The sequence below is a fragment of the Dermacentor silvarum genome, chromosome 7, assembly GCF_013339745.2.
Source record: "Dermacentor silvarum isolate Dsil-2018 chromosome 7, BIME_Dsil_1.4, whole genome shotgun sequence".
NCBI lineage: Eukaryota > Metazoa > Arthropoda > Arachnida > Ixodida > Ixodidae > Dermacentor > Dermacentor silvarum.
In genome coordinates, this window is record NC_051160.1 from 126,545,641 (window position 1) to 126,563,478 (window position 17,838).

The 17,838-nt window shown below is 48.7% G+C and overlaps 1 protein-coding gene across 2 annotated transcripts in view; it reads right to left on the reverse strand.

Moving 5' to 3' along the window:
* Nucleotides 1-264: 264 nt before the first annotated feature.
* LOC125946968 (uncharacterized) overlaps nucleotides 265-17,838 on the reverse strand; it is a 66,086-nt gene continuing 48,512 nt past the window's right edge. For both annotated transcript variants that reach the window (XM_049671198.1, XM_049671197.1), the window contains exons 4-5: nucleotides 16,562-16,648; nucleotides 265-504 (exon numbers count right to left, since the gene is read on the reverse strand). In XM_049671198.1, coding sequence (XP_049527155.1) covers nucleotides 365-504; nucleotides 16,562-16,648 — 227 coding nt within the window. In that variant the 3' untranslated portion in view covers nucleotides 265-364. The remainder of the gene's footprint in view (nucleotides 505-16,561; nucleotides 16,649-17,838) is intronic.

The window sequence follows — 17,838 nt, forward strand, 5'->3', positions numbered from 1 at the left end:
TGCTCAATATACGTATATATGATCATGTGTGAGTGTGCGCGCTCTATACTGGTCGCCACCTGATGAGGGCCCCCTCTCCACCTGAAGGGAGATATTTTAAAGCCCTGCTGAGAACTCGACCAGGCCTCATACATAGCTCGTTTTGACAGTGGCAATACGTTGTGTCGCTATATTCAACGCTTAACGCATTACTGTCTATAGTCACCATGATATGGGTTCCATCAATTTATTTTTTTCCCCAGGAGCATTTTCAAATACTTTTCAGATAGACCTCAAGAAATGTTTATTGCAAGATATTGAAACAATATTAGTGACCATTGTAAAGCGGTCAAAAAAGTTGCGATGGGTAGGGAAAGCACTTCGTTCATTTGCCTTGCGGCCGACACTGTTCGCAGAAGTCGCTGTCATAAGCCCGGTACCCTATTTGGCAGGTCGCGTGGTACGCTGCGAGGCAAGGCAAGGGTATGGAGTCGTCGACTGCCTTGGTTACCCACAATATACAAACTGAAATGAGAAAAGTAACTGTTAGCGCGCTGGCCAAAGGTATGTAGCAGCTTCGGGCATATCGCAACCAACACCATGCTCCGAAGTATTTGTCACACTCAAAATCACACTTTGTCTAAGCACGTGCAGTAAAGAACGATGGCTGCAGCCAGGTATTGGCCGCATGCCTACTTTAAAGGCTCAGCCACACCGGCGACATGAGGAGGTCGCGTGACCGTTTGCGACTCGCGACCAAAAGGCGACTAAAGGTGAACGATGCTCACACCGGCAAGCCCGGCTGAGCGCGTCCTGCAAGCCGCAATCCCGGAGATTATCGTTCTCAGCGACAACTCTAGGAATCTACCCAGTTCGCGCGCACTTCGCTGGCTCTATGTAATTTTTTTCGCGTTCCGGCAATAGCCATTCATTTTAATTCGAGCGATGGCTAGATTTTGATTCGAGCGAAGAGGAAGAAGTCGTCCATGTGCTGGTGTGTTATGCCACCGTGTCAGCTGTGGCAGCGCGGAAGCCTCCGAATAAAACGCGACGCTGGTGGGGGCGCCCGAGCCTCCGCTCGCCAGAAGTGGCCGGCCTAGCAAGCCGCCTCCTGCACGAACTTCGTACGCATGACGAGAAGTATTATCGAGAGTAAGTTGTAATTTCTAGTTCGCGTTGCGGTGGGAATCGGTGCATTATAATAAAGCGAATCTCTTCACCCACTGTTCATCTTTGGGTGGCGTGACCAAAGGGCGGCAGCTGGAAAAAGGGTTTTGTGTTGTGCTTTCTTGTCCTGCGGTTTAGCCTCCAGCGAATGCCACCGCGTGTATTCGACACGTTGCTGCAACTGCTGCGTCCCAGCATCACAAGGTAAGACACCAATTACCGGCCTGTAATCTGTATGGTGGCGTGGACATTGTATTTGGCGTGACGCAGGAGGACGCCAGATGAAAACGCATCACTTTTGGCGCGGCGCTGATACATAATTACGGAACCGCAGCCATCGCCGATTAGAGCATTGTCTCGTGCAGAACTGACAGGTAAATGTTAGATATATTTAGTATAGCGCATAGCTCTAAACGTAGGGACATAGCGTTAGCGTTGCTTGATGCACAGTGCACATCCACAGAGTGTAAGCGAAGCTGGAGCTGTTGCGAGTGTGCGCTATTTCGCGAATTAGCGTTTAACGCTAATACCTTCGTAGGGGAACATTGCGGCATCCGTCGAAGTGGCGGTCGTCTGCTTCGGATGTGTCAATTCGCCATACTGCACTCTTTGGTCAATTCGTTCATAAGTAATGGATGTGCTTGCTTTACTATTTGTGTGATGATGCATCGACAGCGAAGTATTAGTGACAATCCGGTGCTGTTTTAAAGATTCGTTACTCGATTTGTCGGTGTGTCGGCTTAGCAAAAGCTGCTGTATTAGCTCTACAAGGCCTCCGAATTTTTCAGGTGCGCGTCACAAGCAAGTTTCGCTACCAAATCTCAGAGGCTACAGGCTACGAATTTCCACTAGTACTTATTATTACCACGAAAGTGTTTTATGCTGGGTCTCACAAACGACTTCCTGCAACGAATGTAACGGATGTCATCTAGTAGCGGTGAGGCGAAGTACTGCATCGTGACAGTAACGAGCGCCGACAGGGAGGCTTCGGTAGTCACAGCGTAGCGGAGGCTCTAACGCGGTGTAGCCACACAATAAAGAACCGAGTGTAAATGGCTTCTTGACTTCGTAAACTCGTCATCTTGAACGAAGTACTGTGTAATAAATATTAACGTAAACATTAGTAAAAGTGTCCGATGGCAGGTTTAGAACCCAGGACCTCTAGTACAGAAGCCCGACATTGAAACCATTATGCTAGAGATGATTTTTTCTTTATTGCAGTCGTCGATATTTAGAGTCACGGGTTACAAGGCGTGGTGTCCACAATTTGGCTAATGTGGACTTAAAATCCTTTCAATGAGACCTGATCATCAAGTACAGGTATCCAATCTGGTGGATCAGAAAGCGCATGATACACCTCTATCAGACACACCGCACCAACAAGGTCATGACTTGTCATGACTACGACAAGAGTGTATGACGAATATAAATGATAGGTCATGACATGAATATCATGAGATGTGTGTCATGAAGGTCATGAAACAGCTGCCTACGTCTAGGTGCTAGCACCTCATGGTCGTTTCGTTAACTTGGTAGGTACCAAAATTGGCATAGCATGAGAACAGTGTATAACGAACATAAAAGATAGGTCATGTCATAACATGCGTGTCATGTAGGGCATAAAACGCGCCTAAAATGACAATGACCGAACAAAAAAGACTAACACTCAAAAACCACTCCAATTTGTTGTGGCGCGGGTACTAAGTGAAGGAAATTCTAAAGGATAATGGTAAAAGTCGTAGTCATGATCATGACTCAGCTAAAATGACAATGACTGCAAAAATATAAACACTCAAAAACCACTGAAATGGGTTCGGACGTGTGTACTAAGTGAAGGAAATACTAAAGGCGGATGGTAGTTGAAGCCATCGTCATGAGCATGACTCAGCAAAATGACAACAAAAAAGATTAACGCTCAGACCAATGGAATGGGTTCGGACGCGGTACTAAGTAAAGAAAAAGGCCAAAGGTTGACGATCGAAGTCATAGTCATGAATATGACAAAGCTTTCGCGTGAAGGTCTTTTAGGCATAGCTAAAGGGACTCCTGAGGACTCATGACATGAATGTTAAGATATGCATCTCATATAGGTCATGAAACAAGCGCCTACGCCTTGGTGCTCTTATGGTCGAAGTTAACTTGGTAGGCTCCCGGCAAGGCTGCTTCGCATAACATCGATTCGCACAGGGAGTGAGATTTGCCGGATTGTTTATCTAGAATTTTTGTATACCTCTCAATAATCTTTTTATTGCGATAGCAATTATATGGACACTTCAACCGGATTTCTGCCGTCGTCGTCGCCGTCGCCGTGAGGTTCCGTATATATAAAATCTTCGCCGCGCGCCGTATGCCCCAGCGGAAGCGTGCGGGGACGCGCGCTATCACGGAGAGCGAACGCACTCAACCTCCCACGCGCAAGCAAGGAAGCGGAAAGCCAGCGCCGGAGGGAGCAGGGGGGGGCACCTCTCTGCCAACAACCGCGCTCGTCGCTCGTCCGCACAGTCTCTTATCTCTCCCACGCGCAAGCAAGGAAGCGGGAAGCCAGCGCCGGAGGGAGCGGGGGGGGGGGCGAGGGGGGGGGGCGCACTTCTACGCTGCCAACAACCGCGCTCGAACCGCGCTCGTCGTTCGTTCGACCGCACCGTCTCTTATCTCCACACGGCTCTGACCTTTATGCGCCGTGCATGCGCCGCTCAGTTTCCGTTGAAGCGATAGCCCGCACGTACAGGGTCGTCCACTCTTGGGGTGAACACGGCTCCGCGTGGCCGCACTCCGCGCAGCGCCGCTGCCTCCGGCGCGGCCGCGCATCGAAGTAAATCGGCGCAGGCGCACAGAGGCCTAGGGGAGGTGCTTCGCGTCGTCTGCTACAGCGCTGGCGCGCGCCGCTCTGGCTTTGCAGCGGAATGAATACACGGCGCTAAACGCAGGCGGCCGAGCGCCCGAGGTGGCGTCGCGGGAAAGCACGCTTCACTAACTGAATCATTTTCCGGCTGGTTTTGTCTACAGCTTGTGAACAGCCTGCTTAATCAGTGTGCATAAGCAGAAGCAAGCTTCTCAGCACATAAACCACTTTTTTTTTTGCAATTGACGAGGGTAAACGAAAGTTATTGCTTGCGCGCTCTTTATTAGGCCAGGCCCATTTTTTTTACTGCCACAACTATTGGTGCCGTGCATCCGGAGAAACCCATCAGGTGCGCTTTTCACGATTTCTGTCATGACGTGTTGAGACTAGCGCGCTGTTTCGTGCATCTCTTGATGCTATACCGAATTTGGTTATTTGACACCAGCCATAAGTTTCGAAGAGAATTTGAGAGCGATTGTTCATTCGTGCTTATATATTTTATCATGTGTGTCATCGATTCTACCATTAAGGCGGGCAGGAAAGAGTACTTTGACAGTAACTAAGGGGTGACATCCGCTGCTCCAAGGCTCTGTTATGGCCGCGTTTATACCGCTTGTAGGTGTGCGTGGATCGCTTTACGTTGTGTAGGAAACTGCTCTCTCCGGCATAGTAACTGATTTGGAATTAACTTTACGCCAAATTTTCATCTTTCTAGATCGAATAAAATACAGTTTATTTTTATTGTCAGACTGCATGTAATATCGCCGAAGCGGTGCCGGTCCTTCGACGCATACATTACGCTCCGGGAATCGCGTTCTCAATTAAAGGGGTCGTCGGTTAATTGTTTGATAGCATTGATAAGCGTGTGTAAAGTAGGTGGCGCGGACCTTTCCTTACTTATTCACATTTTTTTTCGTATCCCTGGAGTCAGTGCACGAAGCATTCGAATGCTGTGTCTGTTCATTTTGAATAGGTGGTTGGAGTGGGAAATGTATAATCGACGCGTCAGTTTTCCAGCTTACATTAAGTTGTGTTCTTTGAGAAAGATGCAAAACAAGGAAGTCAAATGAAAAAAGGAAAGAAACGAGTGACATATATTTACAAAAAACATGTCTTCGAAGTTAGACATGAAAGAAAACATTAACGAACAGACATGGCGAAGCTCCACGTAGAAGAGAGAAATGGTAAAGCGAAGCTTTATATGTCTAGGTGATATCGCATATGGCTACGCGAAATCGCCTATCCACAGAACGCCTATCCACAGAAAACTATCATCATCAGCATTGGCTTGAGCGTTGTCTTCTTCCGCAGCTAGCTCGTTGGCTCGTAGTCGCGCTCGGCATGCGCTTGTGTCACTTATCGCGTGTTCGTCGTCGTCGCCGTCTTCCACCGCTGGCTCCGTTGCTGTTCATCATTCCAGCGTAGAATTTCACTTCGCTTCTGTCGTCGTAATGGATAGGCGGCGTTTACGGAGGTATGAGCCATTGCTTAAGGTGTTATAAGCCATTCATTGTCTTACGTAATAGAAAGATTTAATTTTGAAGCAATTTAATTTTGAAGACTCGCAAGCGGCAATGGACGGGCGGATGCTGCTAACCACGCCACCGAGCAAACGCGATACATCGAACGCAAGCGACAATGGCGGACTGCGGGCATACCGTCAGTGACGTCGTTCTCTTCGTCGCAGCCGAAGGTTTGTGCAACCTCAAACTTGAGAAACACTTTAATGAACCTTCTGGATTAACCCAGTAATAAACACCGGAGCTGCACGTTTCAGCTTCGCTGGTGAACCATCTTCACAGCGTGGAAGGGCCGACGAATGTTTTCTGCCCTTAAACAAACGCAGTGAAGTCACCATCTCTCTTGAGGATACTTGTAAGGGTGTCCTGCACCTCATGAAATGCAAGGGGGGTCGAAAAGAAATGTAGAAAACGAAGATAACATAAGGAGAGGAGCGGTGGAGCTCGTGCGAGTCCTTTGTACGGATTTGTGAGCGTTCTGGCCTATAGGTGTGTCTTTTTTCATTCCTGTCCTCTCCAGCAGCCAGACCTTTGCTCTAGTTGTTGATTGCGTCTTTGCAGAGCAGCTCAGACTCCAGGCTATTCAGTAGCGCGTGGCTTCTCCACCAGCGTCGATGATGGCTCGCATTCGGCTTGGCATCGAGCTGTATAGGGAACGACAAAAAGTAGTGTTTGCACTAAGCCTCCCCCACTCCTCTTCTACAACTGTCCAAAGCGCGTCCGCTGAGAGGACGTGGAGTTGTTGGCTTGCCATCGAAAATTTCATTCTGCCCCAAACATTCTCGATGACGTTGACGTCGGGTGATTGTGGTGGCCAGTCGAGAACTGCCACGTCACGGTCGTCCAGGTAGACACCGACCTTTCTGGCTTTGTGGATTGGTGAGTTGTCGTGCTGCAGAATAAATTCATTGCCCGGGAACGGTCCCCCGACAAGATATGGCAGCAGCACATCATCCAGGATGGAACAGTACGAGTCTGCATTGAAGCGGCCTTCGATTCGAACAAGGGGTCCAAGGCCTTGGAATGTTATGGCGCCCCAGACGCTCACAGCAGAGCGGCCGCTGGCTGCTACCCGCTGGATGAACTCCGGCATATATCTATAAAAATGAAAATTTGATTACCTTCTTTGAACAAGCGCATATAAAGTCTAGGCTATGAGGAACGGACACAGAAAGCTTTTGACCTCTTATGGTTTTGTTTTTTTGGTTGGCCCTAACAGGCTACGCATTTGAGCTCATCCGCACCCTCAAGTGTACGGCCACCGCTGCTTTTCATGTGTCATATTCCACCTGCTATCATAGAATACAATATAAAAGGAATAAGCAAAGAACCCTGTGACCACACCTGTGATTTCATTTATGATCACAGATTGTAATGTACAATGTGGCTCTAGACTACTGACCCCAAGTTCGCGGGATCGAATGTTAGCCGCGCCAGCCATGGTAGCATGGAGGCGAAATGTAAAGGCGGCCTTGATTTGTGCGATTTCAGAACACGTTAAAGATCGCCCAGATGGTCGAGATTCTTCCCAAGCCCTAGGCGTTGGCGTTCCTCCTAGCCTATGTCGCATCAAGACGTTACACCTAAAACACCAGTACCAACACAGATAACGATGTGTGCCCAGCTTCAATTTATGGTTTATGGGGTTTAAAGTACCAAAGCGACTTGGGCTATGAGAGACGCCATAGTGGAGGGCTGTGGATGATTTCGACCATCCGGGGTTCTTTATTGCGCACGGACATCGCACAGTACACGGGCCTCTTGCATTTCGCCTCCATCCAAATGCTACCGCCGCGATCGAACCCGCGTCTTTCGGGTCTGCAGCCGCACACCGTAAGCACTGAACTACCGCGGCGGTCATTCAGGCAAACATTTGTTCGTGTTGTTCCAGGTGTGTCCAGTACAGCGCCAGTAAATCGGATATTGTCTTTGGTTTAACAATTTTTAACATTTTTTGTAAGAAAGTAAATACGGCTTACTCAGACGTATCTCATCTCGACTGAAACCCAGAAACTCTTATGGTGACAGTATGGTTCAACAGATCACATTTATCCGCGTAATACTTAATTTAAAACACGGTGAGAGAAGCGTAACCCGAAATATAATTCGAATACACCCTAGTGACAAAATTATACCAATTGAGTACGAAGATATACCTATCTTCGTTTCCATATCTCTACGAGATCTAAGTTGATGCACATGTTCTAGGACACGAGAGTTCATGCTATAATTATGCTTACCGACAGTTGTCGGGGCGCCAAACTCGCTGCCTCTGGTCCCATCTTGTCGTACAGGTGGACTCGTCTGTGAAGACGACTTTTTTCCATTCGTCTTCAGTCCAATGTTCGTGTTGCAGGGCGAATTCTAATCGCTTTTTTTTTTTTTTGTTGGCCGCACTCACTATTGGCTTTTGCGCCGCAGTTCTACTCTTGAGACCTGCCGCGTAGAGGCGACGCTTGATCGTCGTGTCGGAGACGCCACCTAGCCTGAGGCTGTTCTTAATTTCTCGAACAGTTGAGGTGGGGTTTGCAGCCGCCACCGCAACAACGGCCATGTCTTCCGCTTCAGTGGTGACTTTCTTCCTGGCTTTACGGGGAGCATCCGCAATTCTTCCGTCCTTTTTGTACGCCTGGATGATTCGATTTACAGTTTTCAGTGGCCTATTTGTCATCTCCGATATAACTCGTTGAGAATAGCTCTGTAGGCACAGATCTACGATGCGTCGTCGTTCGTTTTCCGGCACCCGCGACATGGCTAGTTTCCGAAAGTGCACCGGAGAAATGAAATGGTCCTACACTGTTCAAGCGTTTTTATCGCCGAGATGCAACCAGCAATCGAATGAAAAGAAATCCATTTTCGAAAGCTGATAACGTGATGTCCATGCAAGACGATAGAAATGCGTTCAATGGATTTCACCATTTCACCAGATTTCACATCTGGTGTCTCGCTTGAACGAGTCATCCCAGAACCTGTACTTGTGAGCGACCAGCCACTTAGTTGAGCAGGCGTTGGCAGCAGCATATCAGCATCGTAATCTGATTAAAGACGTTGCATACCAAAGCAAAAAAATGTGCACGGCGGTAAATCAGGCCGAGACGCCCATGGCCAGTGAAAGAATAGACGGCCCGACCGCAGCCATCTAGGTCGGGCCGGGCTTGGCTATTGCAAATGATCAGCAAATTGGCTATTGCAAATGGTTTACCGGCAGGTGGCCGGCAGAAGACACCGGGCCGGCGTCATGACCGCCACTTAAATCATGCCGTCGTGGGGAAGTCGCATGAGCCGGCGACATCCCAACGATGGCAGCAGCATGACTTGTGCGCTCCTGTCGTTCTTTTGACGGTATTCATAATTTGGTTTCACCCACTCAGCCTAACCTCCTCCCCTCTCTCTCACATAAAAAAAGATAAATCAAGTCAACATACAAAATTTATCCGCTGTCCACATCTATGTCGTAACGCAGAGGCCATGTGTCGCTTCGGCACGTATACCTCACAATTACCAAATTTATAAATTTTAGTGGGAATTTGCATTTGACCGAGGTAATGGTGAAATGAAGTGCAAGCGAATAACGACTTAATTACCCGGCAAGACGTAATGTAAGCTGGAAAACTAACGCGTCGATTATACATTTCCCACTCCAACCACCTATTCAAAATGAACAGACACAGCATTCGAATGCTTCGTGCACTGACTCCAGGGATACGAACAAAAAAAAGTGAATAAGTAAGGAAAGGTCCGCGCCACCTACTTTACACGAGCTTATCAATGCTATCAAACAATTGACCGACGATCCCTTTAATTGAGAACGCGACTTCCCGGAGCGTAATGTATGCGTCGAAGGACCGGCACCGCTTCGGCGATATTACATGCAGTCTGACAATAAAAATAAACTGTATTTTATTCAATCTAGAAAGATGAAAATTTGGCGTAAAGTTAATTCCAAATCAGTTGCTATGCCGGAGAGAGCAGTTTCCTACACAACGCAAAGCGATCCACGCACACCTACAAGTGGTATGAACGCGGCCATAACAGAGCCTTGGAGCAGCGGATGTCACTCCTTAGTTACTGTCAAAGTACTGTTTCTTGCCCACCTTAATGGTAGAATCGATGACACACATGATCAAATATATAAGCACGAATCTTCTTTCTTCTTCTTTCTGGGGTTTTACGTGCCAAAACCAGTTCTGATTATGAGGCACGCCGTAGTGGAGGGCTCCGGATTAATTTTGACCACCTGGGGTTCTTTAACGTGCACTACAACGCAAGCACACGGGCGTTTTTGCATTTCGCCTCCATCGAAATGCGGCCGCCGGGGCCGGGATTCGATCCCGCGACCTCGTGCTCAGCAGCGCAACGCCTTAGCTGACTAAGCCACCCCGGCGGGTTATAATATAAGCACGAATGAACAATCGCTCTCAAATTCTCTGCGAAACTTATGGCTGGTGTCAAATAACCAAATTCGGTATAGCATCAAGAGATGCACGAAACAGCGCGCTAGTCTCAACACGTCATGACAGAAATCGTGAAAAGCGCACCTGATGGGCTTCTCCGGATGCACGGCACCAATAGTTGTGGCAGTAAAAAAAAATGGGCCTGGCCTAATAAAGAGCGCGCAAGCAATAACTTTGCTCGTTTACCCTCGTCAATTACAAAAAAAAAGTGGTTTATGTGCTGAGAAGCTTGCTTCTGCTTATGCACATTGATTAAGCAGGCTGTTCACAAGCTGTAGACAAAACCAGCCGGAAAATGATTCAGTTAGTGAAGCGCGCTTACCCGCGACGCCACCTCGGGCGCTCGGCCGCCTGCGTTTAGCGCCGTGTATTCATTCCACTGCAAAGCCAGAGCGGCACGCGCCAGCGCTGTAGCAGACGACGCGAAGCACCTCCCCTAGGCCCCTGTGCGCCTGCGCCGATTTGCTTCGATGCGCGGCCGCGCCGGAGGCAGCGGCGCTGCGCGGAGCGCGGCCACGCGGAGCCGTGTTCACCCCAAGAGTGGACGACCCTGTACCTTCGTCCGCTGCCAGCGTTTTGACAGTCGTTGGCTGCATGTCATTCTGTGTGATCTATTCATGTTTGTTTGTGCGCGCTCACACCACGCTTGTTCATTCAGTAGTAATAGTCGGGCCACATTTTCCAACGCACGCTACACATGCAATGCTGCCCAGATCGGCAGTGCAGCACTACAGGTGTGTCCCTTCGCACGCGCTGCCCACGGTAAGCGCTTCTCATCAATACCACCGTTTCACCCGCGCCTTCTCGTGGTCATCGAGTCTCTCTTCATGTCGGTCTACTTACGCCGCAGCACACCTGCTTACTTAATCAGCTCATGTTTACTACAATTCATATTGCTACCAAGGCCGCTCACCTTACTTCGTATGACATTGCTGTGTTGCTATCGCATTCATTGCTTCGCCCTTACGGCGAAACTGTGACATTTTTTTGGTTCCAAAATCTACCTTGTACCGCTGCCAACGATATTAAGAGGTCAGGTCGTATCAATCTCTTCGCTGCTTTTTAGGAGCGAAGCTCCTTATAGCGGCACCCGTTCCGTCCCCGTCGTAGTAGTAGTAGTGTGTAACCAGTCTGAGAAAAATGAGAAAAAAAATACCGAAGTTGTATCCGTAGCGCGGAATCGAACCAGGGACCCCTCGTTTCCGAGCGCGCGCGGCGTTAGCCCACTACGCCACGAAGCGCACATAGACACACGCACGACGATGGCAATAAATACCCAACATTAACGAAAGGCCGCGTTTCTAGCGCGTTTCTAACGCGTTTGTGCTAGCGCGTTACTGCCCGTGTAAGAAGCTGGTGTAAGACGCTGTGGCCTATCCACCTTACCTTCAACGCGTTTCGAACGCGCTGCCCAAGGCGGTGGCAAGTCAAGTTCAAGTCGAGGAGCGTTTATGAATGCGGGGGGTATACTCTCTCAGCAGTCATGTGATGGCGTCGGCAAACGCGGTGCACGTTCCGGCATGTGTCAATGGCTGCGTAAGACGCTGTGGCCGCTCCCCCTTACTCGAGAGTACTGCACGTTTCTAACGCGTTTGTGCTAGCGTCCCCTTAAGCGGGAGATCCGATGATTCCCTCCGGAGCTTCGCCCACTCATCATCATTCACCCCGTGGATATGCTGTGATTTTTTTTCCTACCAATACTCTAATCGTCTCTTGCTTATCTCTACGGCTAATCGGCTGATGTTTCATTCCACTTTAAACCCAAGCGCTTCTGGAAGTTGGACGTTACCTACGGTTATCGCTGGGTGAATCCCTTCGCATTACATTAGAAAGCGCTGAGTGCTGCCTGGATCTCTACTGGAGCATACACATGCCTCATCTAGTTCCGAATATTTGCTCCGGTTTGTTTTGGTCCTTAGGCAACCGGCTCGAGCCTCAAATAGCAAGGCACTGCCCTTGGTGTTATTGTACAGGTTTTCCATTCCAATTTCTTTCTTCTCATTCTTGTATATCTCCATGGTCCTTTTTTTTCCATTCTTTGCATCCAATTCACCGTCTCTATATCTCTCATTATCTTTCTGATGATTTACGGTTGTCTATTTACAGTTTCAATTATCCTGTACTTGCTTGCCAACTTTGATGACCTCTTCCTCCATTCTGCGTCCACACTTTTCAGGTAAAGATACTTGTGCACTTTAGCCGCCCATTTATTTTCATCCATGTTCCTGAGCCCTTCTTCAAAACTAATTTTGCTCTGTGATTCTCTGACTCTCTCCTAGAAGCTGCAGCAGCGCCTCTATGATGTGCACTAGGAAACTACGGACGCAAGAGCCTCGAGCACGGCCGGGTTAGACTGGCACATGCTCACTGCGTGTTCGGCGCCCATCGTCCCAGGGTTTCGCCGCCGTTGCCTCGGCGCGCGTGCTACGTTGCATGAAGTAAACATCGCAAAAGCGAGTGGAAATTCAAAATGGCGCTTGCACGACGTTCTGAAAACATAGTTCGTCACGTCTGAACAGCTGAGATTTCTCAGCGCCGCAGAGCTTACCCGGATGTACATTGCCAGCGCAGTGGCTCTGCCTTCAGGAGCGTCATAAAGCGCCTAAACGCTGAGCGCGTCGGCATGCAAACGGACGCGCGTCCGGCCCTGCTTGCTTGCGGGGATGGTCTTTGCCAGTACGAGAGCTTTGCTGGCATAAATCTTCTATTAAGCGCTTCCATGACACGGTGTACCCTTAAAATAGTGAACAAGTGATAACCGCACCATCGGCATAAACTTTCAGTTTAAGGCTTCTGAAATAATAGGTTTATCTTTAGGGGCCATGTATAATACCTGATTGAATACCGCTTATTTCTACATTTTCAGACACGACAAAAATCATGGAACTTCCTGCTACATACGTTCCATTCTCGTACTCAACGTTACCTTTTCAAATTTTAAAGCGAAGCTTGTATACGCTAGCCTGCGCCGGCGATGTAACGCGAAGAAAAACCAGCTGCTCTCAGAGCTGCGCAGCTGGCTCGTGCTCGGCACGCGCTCATGTCACTGCTCCCGCGTTCGTCGTCTTCGTCTGCTTCTACAGCTGGCTGCGTTGCCACTACTCGATCCAACGTAGAATTTCAATTATTTCTTTCGTCATAATGGGGAGGCCGTGTTTACGGGGGTATCAGCCATTGCTTAAAGGGGTATGGCCGACTCATTTCCATGAAGAAATTTCATGGAAGTCCCTACAGAAGGAACGCGCTCGGGAAAGAGCTTCGTCGCCGACGTGGCAATTCTAGCGTGAGGGCTTGCGAAGCGCAGGTGAAACGTCCGCGAAGACCCGCGGACCCCGATTTGAGGGAGCGCGAGGTTGAGGCCTAAAGTCAGTGAAGATCCACCTGCCCCGAGTTGTTGGAGCGCGACGTTGAGGCCTGACGCCTTCCAGGCCCGACGCCTTCCAGGAACCCGACAACGGTGGTTCATGCCTCGGCCACGCTAGCGCCAACTTGCCCGTTGCGACGGCCAGCTTTCAACGCGAGTTCCTTAACCGGAACTTCGGAGCCAGCTGCAGTGCGTGTGACCGGTTGCGGTTCAAGCACAACGTTGTACGCGACAGTGCAAGTCATTCGGAGGAACACCGAAGAAACACTCGACAAGCTTCGCTTACCCCTATCTCCTCGACAGGGGTGGGGCTACTAATTTTTTTTTTTTGCTTCTCTCTAGCCTCTCCCACTACACCGCTCCGAACCGCACCGGCCTGGTGTGCCCTATAGCGGGATAACTGCACAAGCCCATCTTTCCGGCCAAGCGGCATGCTCCACGGTCTTCGCACCTCAACTAACTTGATTTACAAAGCACAAAACGCACGTTAGAGGAGGTACCTGCACACTGACACGAATGGTGCTACCTTAGTTTTTTTTTTTTTTTTTTCGAGGGGCTTGATCTTTTCACGAGCTGGTTGGCACCATCATGGTCGGTGCTGTGTGGACAATACGGATATACAGCATAAGATTAGCTTTATTTTCGGTGCAAATTTCATTCCCTTGTACTTTGCGAACATATAAATTTCGTTGGCGTCACAGCCATTTAGGTTTGTGCTAGCGTTCCGCTTCGTTCCGCGATACTAAAAGGCTACACCTTGCCGTGCCTTCGGTTTGCGTCTCCGCCTATCAGTAACGCAAGCATCGTAACCTATACTAAAACTAATTTATGTGCATATGGTTGGCATTTTTAATACACATCCTGTAACTATTCAAGCAGAGTTTCAACTTTTTTTCTTGCGTTGGCTGCCACGTGGCATAATATCAGGGTAAAACTTAAGATAAGCATGGAGGCCTAATTCATGTACGCAGATACCGCAAGCATGGCTTATAAAATGTATTCTCCATGCGCCATTGTTCATACTGTTCAGATTGGGCACATCTCAACTTCACACCGAAAAGTACACTTTCGCGGACTGTGTTTTCCACCGGCCACGTCCAAGGTAGAAGTCTTAGAAGCGATACCTACACTAAAAGCAAATACACTCTGGTAGTGATAAAGCCTACGCTGACAAAAATGTTATAGGCCTCTTGCGAGGGAATTTGAGGCACGCTGGAGTTTGAGCTTCACAGTACCACGCAAAAAGTCATCCTTGCGGCCTAAAGTTCTCATACGCTGGGATTATTAGTCAGCACGAGCATGACTAATTTGAAGGCTGTTTCACGCAGTGACAAAATAAAAGCATATCAGACATATTCCACCTCTTATTCTATTATTCTAGCCAAAACCCACCTAAAGACCACTAAGTTACGTAAGCAATTGCAGCGGTCCAAAGCCAACGAACACTACCTATTCAGATTTCATCTCAGTACACATGACGCAACCGCACAAGCAGGTTACACTAGTCGCCAGTAAGCATTATTTCTCTAAGAGTTTAGTAGGCACATATTCCTATGGTTAGACCGACTATAAAGCTGTGCCGCAGCGCTGAATGTGTCGGCACGAGGCTCTCCTAACAGTCCAAAAGGTCAAAATATACATGGCTCCTGCACAAAGAAATTCGGATGGCCACCATCTTAAGTAGCCCTCTAAGTCTCCTATATGTCTATTCCAGCCCAAGATGCCTGGGAATTGTCGGAAGAAACCAAGTATACCTACCCAAGACGAAACAAATTATTTGTATTATTCGTTATCTTACCAAAGGGTTTATTAACGTCATCGCGTTAAGGGCTCCGTGTCAAACAAAATCTGGCGTCAGCGTCGGTGTATGCGTTAAGCATCGGCATCTGACGGAAATAATTATGCCAAACCACATCATCCCAAAACACCCCAACCGGGCGGGCCATTCGCGTGGCTCAAGGCGTTTGTGAAAGAAAAATTCAATTTCTCAAAGTAGCATCCGTCAGAAAAATCGTAAAGTACGACTTTACCACATCCTAGAGACGTGATAGCGTCGGATTGTAATCTTAATATACGAGAAAAAAGTGTGACAAGCAGCCAGGGATCATGAATGCTTTCGCGTTCCACTCTTAAAGGCCAATCTTAAGCGTCCTCTAATTCTGATGGTGTTTCGCTGTACTTTGGTTCTAGACAATATTGAGGGAAGTGTTGAAAAGCGAGCCTTTCAAAATTTTGATCTGGCCCCATGTCGCAGAAAATACTGCGTCGGTGTCGGCGCAACGGCGTCCAATAACGCTATCGCGTTCCACTCTTAAAGGCGAAGCTTAAGCGTACTCCAAGTTTCGCCTACATCAAACAACTCTAACTTCTGATGAAAATAATGTCTTTAGGGGGAGGAGGAGGAGAAGAAAGAAACTTTATTTAAGGCCAGAACTAAGCGATAGCTCTACTACTCCATGTACAAACCCAGAAAACGCCTGGTTCCGTATATATGACAATCTAGCTCATCCAAGGTCAAACTGGAATTGTGGCCTGCCCCTATCGGCGGCTGCTGCGTACGACACATGGGCGCCCACATCTTGAAAGTGATCTGTAATCTGCGAAGTTCGCGTTCGCGCGGGCCTCATCGTGAAAGCGATCTGCGATATGTACAAAGTGCGCCTAGTGCTAGTAGCTTCGTATGCACTGAGCTTTCGGCACTTAGTTCGAGTTGAAGCGAGACGCAGCATGAAGGTCAATTGGATCACTGCTGCTGCCGCGCCGAGCAGCGCCTGTGTGTTGTCTTTGGGGCAATTGTAGATGCGGTAGTTGCTGACAGTGCCGAGCAGCGTTTGTGTCCTTTCACAAAGCAAGCAAAACAGTGTTATCGATGGACAAATCTGGTTTAACAGCGTTCAACCAGGCAGACTATTGTTCCTCCTCTTTATTGCATCTTTGCTACCTCAAGCTAACGGCAGCTCAAGCTACCATTCGACCCATGTTCAATGCTAAGTTAAAATGCTGTAAGACTACGACCTAATGAATAAATAGCTTGTAGCTGTAAGCCATTCTCAACGTCACCGCGTACCATATTCACTGCACGTACCCGACGGCATTCCTTCGCGTTCGGCGCTTTCCAGTGAAAGCTGCCCAAGGTTCCCTGTCCATTCTTTGTGGTAGATACATTTGCTAGCTTGACAGTCATTTCCTCAAGGCTTTACTTCATGAAATCACCGACTATTTCTAATACACTTACGGTTCTCCCCGTAGTATGGAAGTATTGACACGACGCAGTTTTCATAGTCAGTATAATTGTAGTATGCGGTGTACAGTTCACTATGGTCTGAAAAAAGAAAATAGTAGCAATTAAGTTACGAAGCAGTAAACAAAACTATCCATAAGAGCAAAAATGCCTGTTTTTTTCTAAACCAGCAGGTAACCATGATCACCTTCTTATATGTAACAAAACGTCCGTTATATCGCTTGCAAGCCAGTGCCATCAACAAATAGCGATGAAAAAGTCACATGCCTGCGTGGCACACGCAGCAGAGTCACAGCGTAAGCTGGTGGAGCGGCTCAAGAGTAGCTCGAATTCCGGCACCACGCACAAACAGGGTCTCCGCGGCAGTCTCTTTGCCTCATTTTGACGAGAAACACTTCAACTGTCCGCCCGGCGTCGACGGCGAGCTGCGGTTTGTAATGCTCTCTGCATAGCAGTGTACTGAGCCCGATGATGCCTGGTTGTAGCCGCGCGCGTAGCTCTACGATTCGCTTCTTCAGCAACGGTTCGTGCCTTGCGAGGAGACGCCATAACGTGGACCGAAGAGGTATCCAGAATACCTGCGCACATCTCACATCGGGATCGCGTTGATTGAGCGCCTCGTCTGAATCGCATCTCGTCGTCTGCCTATAAGCACGCTCCGTTAATTTGCAGGCACCTTAACTAGATGGCACCACCATACTGGCGGAGGCTGGGGATCGCGTTGATTTCGCGCCTCGCCTGAATCGCATCTCGTCGTCTGCGGCTGCGTACGCTGCGTTTGCAGGCGTCTTAACTAGATGGCGCCACCATACAAGCGGAGGCTTGGGTCGTCTGCGCCTGCGCGCCAGCCTAGGGTGCGTTTATAGGGCATTTTTGCGCTACCTGATAGCAAGCGCTTGCGTGGCTCATTGGTAAAGTATCCGACTCCCGCGCAGCGGGCCTGGGCTCGATGCCGGCGGGGAACAGGTACATTTTTTTTCGCATTTCCGGCAATAGTGGTTACAGTCACCAACGGCGACGCGGCGGACACCATCACGAACCGAAACGGCTATTGTAATGAACCTATAACAACTTATGCTGTAAAATTCACCAACGAATGCGACTCTCCGTAATGCGAAAAACTGAGCGCAGCTCAATTTTCACATTACGGAGCATCCATTGTACAATAGCTTTGTACAATTCTGCTTTGTAACAAAGGACAATAAATGATCGCGGTAAACCTTCGCCAGTTATGAATTCACCAATTTGCAAACGAGTCAAATGGAGTGTAG